This window comes from Hesperophylax consimilis, chromosome 21 (assembly GCF_061612785.1).
Source record: "Hesperophylax consimilis isolate HC1 chromosome 21, BYU_Hcon_1.0, whole genome shotgun sequence".
NCBI lineage: Eukaryota > Metazoa > Arthropoda > Insecta > Trichoptera > Limnephilidae > Hesperophylax > Hesperophylax consimilis.
Genome location: NC_142856.1, coordinates 14750657 through 14757915, shown reverse-complemented (window position 1 = coordinate 14757915; position 7259 = coordinate 14750657). Strand labels below are relative to the sequence as shown.

At 34.2% G+C, this 7259-nt stretch overlaps 1 protein-coding gene across 1 annotated transcript; it reads left to right on the top strand.

The window, feature by feature from the left end:
- Window positions 1–357: 357 nt before the first annotated feature.
- Window positions 358–3280, top strand: LOC149413647 (uncharacterized). Its single transcript, XM_089644556.1, has 4 exons — window positions 358–428; window positions 852–1215; window positions 1728–1913; window positions 2981–3280. The coding sequence occupies exons 1-4, from the start codon at window positions 420–422 to the stop codon at window positions 3064–3066; spliced, it is 645 nt and encodes a 214-aa protein (XP_089500682.1). The 5' UTR covers window positions 358–419; the 3' UTR covers window positions 3067–3280.
- Window positions 3281–7259: the final 3979 nt, after the last annotated feature.

Genomic DNA, 7259 nt, shown 5'->3' with positions numbered 1-7259 from the left:
GAAAATGAATAATATCGTTATGTAATTTATTTATGTGTAATGTATTGGTTATTTGGAGTTAAATAAGTGAAAACGTAATTTTCTTTTATCTAGAATAAAAATAAAAATAACAATCAATAAAATGACAAAATCGTTGTCGGAATTTTTTGAAATAAACCCATTCATGATAATAATATTTAAATGCTATTTCAGAAAAGAAATTTTCTCTCCGTGTTGTAATACCGTGGTGACTAACGGTAAAAGAAATTCAATTTGCCAGCAGGTAAGTACTAATTAGTGATGTTAGAGAAAGCAGTGCATTACGCATAGGGGTATAGAATCTTGTTGAATGCAGCTCATTGTGATTCCTTCCTTCAACGAAGACAGACGTTTTAAAACTTGCTCTTTCAAATTAGTGATCTAGATTTAATAATTCAATCATGAAACTGGTAAGTTACTATGGGAGATTTTATAATTGTGGGTGCGAAAATCTATTCATTGATGAGAAAACCTGTTCCGCGGATGGAATGAGTTCTTTCGATACTGCTTCGCTTAAACTACGAAATGACAGTTCACTGGATTTATTTAAAAATTTTGAAAAAAATATTGTTATATTTGTAGTACAAACTAAATATGTATTCATGTTAGGGAAAGGTGTTCCAAAGAAACTCTCACTTGAACACTAATCGAATACATTTAACTCTCTATATTTTCGTGAACCTTAATTGGACAAGTAATATCTAAAATTATAACTTCTATCGTAACCTTGTGAAAAAAAACACACTAAAATGTTATTTAACTGTCCTTTTAATGTTACATTCACTATTCCGATTTGTAATAACAGTTATGTTTAAATATTGAATTATTTTTAGATCCTCATCATAGCATCTGCGTTGCTTTTCTCTTCGCTGGAAGCTAGGACAGTCAATGCCAACTACCCGATCAGCAACGAGATAGCAAACATCAGACCCAACTTCAGACCTATCAACAACTATGGACAAGAAGCCAAACAGAACGCACCAATCGCAACAGGTCCACCTACAGTACTGACCCCAGTTTCAACCGGAATCCAGAGTTTTATGGCTTCACCAATAATTCAAGCCATGTTGTCCAATATAACCGTTCAGACTGTGTTGTCGGATCCCATGGTTCAAGGAGTTTTGAGCAATCCGACTGTTCAGGGTGTCTTGTCGAATCCCATTGTCCAAGCTATTCTCACCAATCCCGCTCTTCAAGGTAAATACATAGTTTCATCAGTTTATAAATCGGCATTCAGTGATTACAAAAGTGGTGAACACAATGAAATTGTTTCATTTTTATCGGGGTTCAAAGGAGTCACTGGTTTGTTTAGATAACATACATACATGCATTCGAATTTATATTGTAATATATATGTACTTTGTAATTTTGATAACCAAAATGTTTAATCCCAATACCAACATTTTTAACATATGGTTATTTTTGGACTAATGTGAGAGTCAATGATTGAATGAGTCAATCTCGTGATAGTCTTACTCAGGCCAACAGTTTTCCAGAATGATGATCAGTCACGATCCGATAGTTGGCCGAGCGGTCCAAAGCGTCGGGTTCCCATCACGGGTTAAATACATTATTTGCTCATAAAGCCCAAATAAATATTTTTCAATACATCCCGAAAAGGCTGCGAGTCTGACGACCACACGAGAGGGGAGTTGAAACAAGATTTGATTGCTAATTTCTAACAATTCTCAAAAATTATTTTACTACAGGCTTAGCAATGCAGACGTTCCTATCCGCCTATCCATCTACCATGAATGCTGCTGTAGCCGCTCCGACCCCGCTGGCGGCAGTTCCAACAGTTGAAACGGCTACTGGTGCACCCGTTCCGACAGGAGCAGTGACTACAGCAAGGCCGACCACCACTACGGTCATGAGAGCTATTATAGCAGGACTTGGTAAGAATAGAAAAATACTTAAATTGGGTACCAGAACATATTAGTAACATATTAGACAAAAGGAAACCAATAAACTAACATTATTGTGCCAGTCATTATATTATTTTGATTGAATGCATTCTCGTCAAAAATGAGGGTACTAAAGCACTAATAAATTATCTGCTAGGGGTTGGGGAGTGGGGACGAAATCAGCTATTTTAATGACATTATTTAAACCATTTTTACATCCATGTTTAGAAATGTCTCATTTATTATTAATTACATACATTAATACATTTTTAATAACTTTAGTACTTAGTATTTGTTGTAAAGCATCACGCGTCTTGTGATTATTGCGAGCAAAAAATGTGGGAAATTTTACGACAGACTAGCTACACCCCTCCCATGGATTTGAAAAATTATTGTGGGGAATAATACATTAGATATTTTTGTCGGCAATTCCACTTGTAAGTAAGTACAAGTGCGAAATACTAGGGAACAGGTATTTGGACTAGGTATTTATTCATACTTGTACCAGTTGTTCCAAGTATCGAGACGAGCTAGTACGACTCACCTCTAATTGCATTCCTTTGAATGGTAAATTACTTTGTGTGTTGGTTTTTTTTGTGCCGTGAATGTTCTCGTTGTATATAATTATGTTTGAAAAGTATTTTAGTAATAGGTTGTTTATTATTTTATGTATAGGTAAATATCGTCGCGATCAAGGCCACCATCGTTTTCATCTTTGGCCAATTTAGTTCACTCAGTAAAATTTTAGTTATCATTGGTATCGAAGGCAGTTTCAGCATTGAAAAATTTTTATCACTGGTATCGAAGGCAGTTACAGCATTGAGTAATTTTTATCACTGGTATCGAAGGCAGTTACAGCATTGAGTAATTTTTATCTATGGTATCGAAGGCAGTTACAGCATTGAGTAATTTTTATCTATGGTATCGAAGGCAGTTACAGCATTGAGTAATTTTTATCACTGGTATCGAAGGCAGTTACAGCATTGGGTATTTTTTATCACTGGTATCGAAGACAGTTACAGCATTGAGTAATCGTAACCATTTTGTATTGTTTTCAGATGAAATAATTAACCTTCTTCAAACTCAGAATGCCAGAAGAAACAGACTGAGGCAGAGAAACCGAAATCCAACAAACCGGCTTTAATGAAGCATTAATCAGATTTATATTTAAGTATTTATTATCAATCATTGAAGAGGTAAACTGATGAAGGTGTTTTGGCGTGTCAGTGTGCCCATAAAAAGCTCGAATTTTCCTTGAACAAATGATCAATTTCATTGGCATGTCTGTGGCGTAGAAATTGAATGGTTTTCTCGTGATATCAGTTTTCTGTCAAATCACTACAACTAGTATTGATCGAAACCAGATTTTAAGCTGAAACTGAAACGGGAACATAATTTCTAGTTTCTGGTTTCGCCTGAAACCAAAACCGTTTTATTTGTATGTTTAGTTTTTTAACATTCCGAAATTCACCGTTCTTATTGTAAAACCTTAAAAAATATATTAAATTAGAAAAAAGTATTATAAAAGTTACTGTGATTTTACTTTTATCATTTAAGTAAAAATATTTATTTAAAAAATTGTAAACCTTAAAAAAATGCTAAATGGTATCTCATAGAATTATTTCTATTTTTTTTTGCGAGAGTTTGTGGTAATTTTTTGAATGCAAAAAGAAAGCGCGAAATTCTTTCTTTCTAACACTGTTTAAATCACATTTCTCACTACAGTACAAAATGAGATAGCATAACTTTTATACGACCGTGTCATGTTGGGAGATGTAACTCCCAAAAAAACTGAGATTTTTAATTATTTGTATGTTAAGAATATCTCCCAAAACTGCCCAAAGGGTTAATGAACTTGTAATATTGTATTAGTATGTAATTTATTTTTTTAATGTTTTATTAAAAATTAAAAATTAATGTTATTTTTTTTATGTGAAACCTTCTATACAAGAGAACTGCCCGGAGCCAATATTATATATGGCGTCCTCATTTGGGGAATGGTGTGATTAGTCTCAAGTGCCGGGAGCAAATGGAACTATGCCATCCCCATTAGGGGTGTAATGTGATTCTGAAGTGAGTTAGGAATGTAAGAAGACGAAGGAGGGGAATGTCGGCCCGGTTATTCATATCTGGCCACCAAACAAATGTAAACTTTCTTTTTTCGAAGAATATTTCGATTCTGAATAGTGATCTTTCAACGGGGCGATACTGAGAGTATTTACGACACTGGTGGTTAGTTACCTAGATAATGAATATTGATAGTTATTTTCCTTTGTTCTTCATCTCCGGGTCGACAATATGAAGAAGACAAGTCGCCAGAGAGCAGAGTGGGTCATGACGTATTAATCTTATTATGGAACAACAAACTGTGAACATTATAAAAACTGACTAGCCAGTACCGTCACTTGGATTGGGATTTCAAAAATCAATATTGCTTTTTTTTAACAAGCACTGATTCTGAACATTGAAGAGATAAAATCGACATAAACTTGATGATGTAAAATCGATATGAACTTGTAGATATAAAAGCGATGTAAACTTGTTGATAGATAATTTTTGATATATAAATTTGTTGACATACAATTGATATAAACTTATTCATATAAAATTGATAAGAAGTTGTTGATATAAAATCGGTATGAACTTGTTGATCTGAAACCGACTTGTTGATACAAACATGATACAAAGTATTCGTATAAAATTTATATAAAATTGTTCATATAAAATTGAAAATTGATATAAAATCTGTATGAACTTGTTGATATAAAATCGATAAAACTTGTTGATATAAAATTGACTTAAACTTGCTCATATAAAATTGATATGAACTTGCTTATATAAAATCTATATAAACTACTTGTGGGTGTGTCCGATTGTAGTAAAACTATTTTTTTATTAATCAGATCAGTGTGAATCACACAGTAAGAGTTTATCAGTTCAGTGACATTATTAAAGTTATTTTTTGACGGACTTTGTGGTTCAGTGGTTACGGTCCTCGGCTACAAATCCGGAAGTTGCGGTTCAAATCCCAGCGTAGTTATTTATTTCCAAAATTTATTCATTGTTAATAATGTGTAGTGCATTTGCAGCACATTCAGTGTCACCCAGTGAGAGACCACCATTCAGAATTGAAACTCTGGTTAAAAAAGCTTTATTCGTATCTGAAGATCCTTCCTCACCTTCCTCTTACCCATCTCCTTCCCCTTCTCACTACCTTCAGCCTCACAACATACCCCAATTGGGGATGCCAGAGTCTCACTCGCTCCGGACGGTTGGGAACAAGTAGGACTCTTGTGTGGTACTCACATAGTATCTACCACTCAGAAACGTGCTGCAAACATACCACATATTAGTTAATAAAATTGGTGTGTGGCCGGGTATAGAACCCGTGACCACCGGATTCATAGTCAAGAATCTTAGCCACTCGGCAACGGAGGTCATTAAATTGGGAATACCATAGTCTTACTGGCTTTGGGCAATTGGGAATCTGCAATAGTCACGTAGTTGGTTTTTAGCGGAATACAATATCATTTTAACAATATTATCCCGCATTGGAATCTACCTAATAGTGCAAAACATCCCTGATCCGGTCCTCAACGTGTTTTTATGACATTGACTTACGTTTTTTGCGTTTAAATGAGGAAATTCGCGGTAAATTGTGAGAAAAAATGCCCCATTTGCCAACTTTCTCATTCTAGGATGTTTTTATTTGCCTGCGAAATTTCACCTTTGAACCTATACCACATAAGTCACTTTCCAAGCGCCAACGATTGTCGCATTCAACGTAATATTCAAGGTCAACAGAACTTGAACAATTTATCAAGCTTTGATATTTTTAAATTACTCTCTTAACTTCTCAATGTAGTCGCTAGTAAAAATTTGACCAAAGAAGCGACGATAACAGTCCACAGTGGAGTGCCGATACCAACTCTGATGTGTGGCAGTGAGGCATGGAAGAATGAAAATATTCATAATAACTAATAACCCATACGTTTCAAAGCCAATGGCTTCTGCGTCAGTATGGTAAAAATATTTTTATTTATTTAGAATTAAAGGCACAGGTGCCATTTCATACATGATAATTACTGATAGTTGTAGTACAATATATAAAAAAAGAAATTAAAAAAATCTTAAGTTGAAAATTATAAGATTACATAAGTTAATAAAACAAAATAATATACGTTAGCATAAAGTTAATGAAAGAAATAAAAACAATAAAATCTGTTATTCATATTGAGATATCCTCAATGTTTAGGTTAGGTTAGGTAGACTCTAGGTTCTAGATCATGACGCTGAACAGAAAACCTCCAGTTTCATGACACCGAACAGAAAACCTCGAGTTTCATGACACTGAACAGAAAACCTCGAGTTTCATGACGCTGAACAGAAAACCTCCAGTTTCATGACACCGAACAGAAAACCTCGAGTTTCATGACACTGAACAGAAAACCTCGAGTTTCATGACGCTGAACAGAAAACCTCCAGTTTCATGACACCGAACAGAAAACCTCGAGTATCATGACACTGAACAGAAAACCTCGAGTTTCATGACGCTGAACAGAAAACCTCCAGTTTCATGACACCGAACAGAAAACCTCGAGTTTCATGACACTGAACAGAAAACCTCTAGAAGGTTAAAAATGATATTGCCAATAAGACCTTATGACTCCTTGTCCCCAAACATGCCAATGAAATTATCTGTCCAATAAAAAGAGTCAATATTTGAAGATGCCTCAATTTTTTATTTATTTCTTGTAACAAAGTTTAATTTGTACAACTTCATTTTTATTTTGTCTTCTATATATTAAACATATATTTTTAATGTTAAACCGCACAAGAGACCCAACTGCTCTCAACCATCTGGTAATAAATTTCCTAGTAAATGTAGGACATAAAATAATATAAATATATCATATGTAAGTGGCAGAAGACTCAGTTTGATAATGTCTCCAGAAGGCAAAACAGCTGTCACGCGTTATAATAATTACACAGCAGAACTTGTTTATAAATAAACTTTTTTTTTATAAATTGAATTATAATGTTGCTTATCTCTAAATAGTATAAAATAAAGTATCTATCCGCGTCTGTCTGTTTGCTTAGTTTTCTTCTAAACTACGCAACGGATTTTGATAGGGTTTTGACTATCATTTAGAGCATTTCTTCCGGAGGGTTCATATATACGATACATGCATGTTATATTTAAAGAAAGTAGAGAAAAGTCGAGTAACGCCGGGTAAACATCAGCTAATTATCTATATATTTAAAAATGAATGTGTCTTTGTTTGTCCCCTAGAGACTCAAAAACAAGTGAACCGATTTCACTTAAAATCAAAGTTT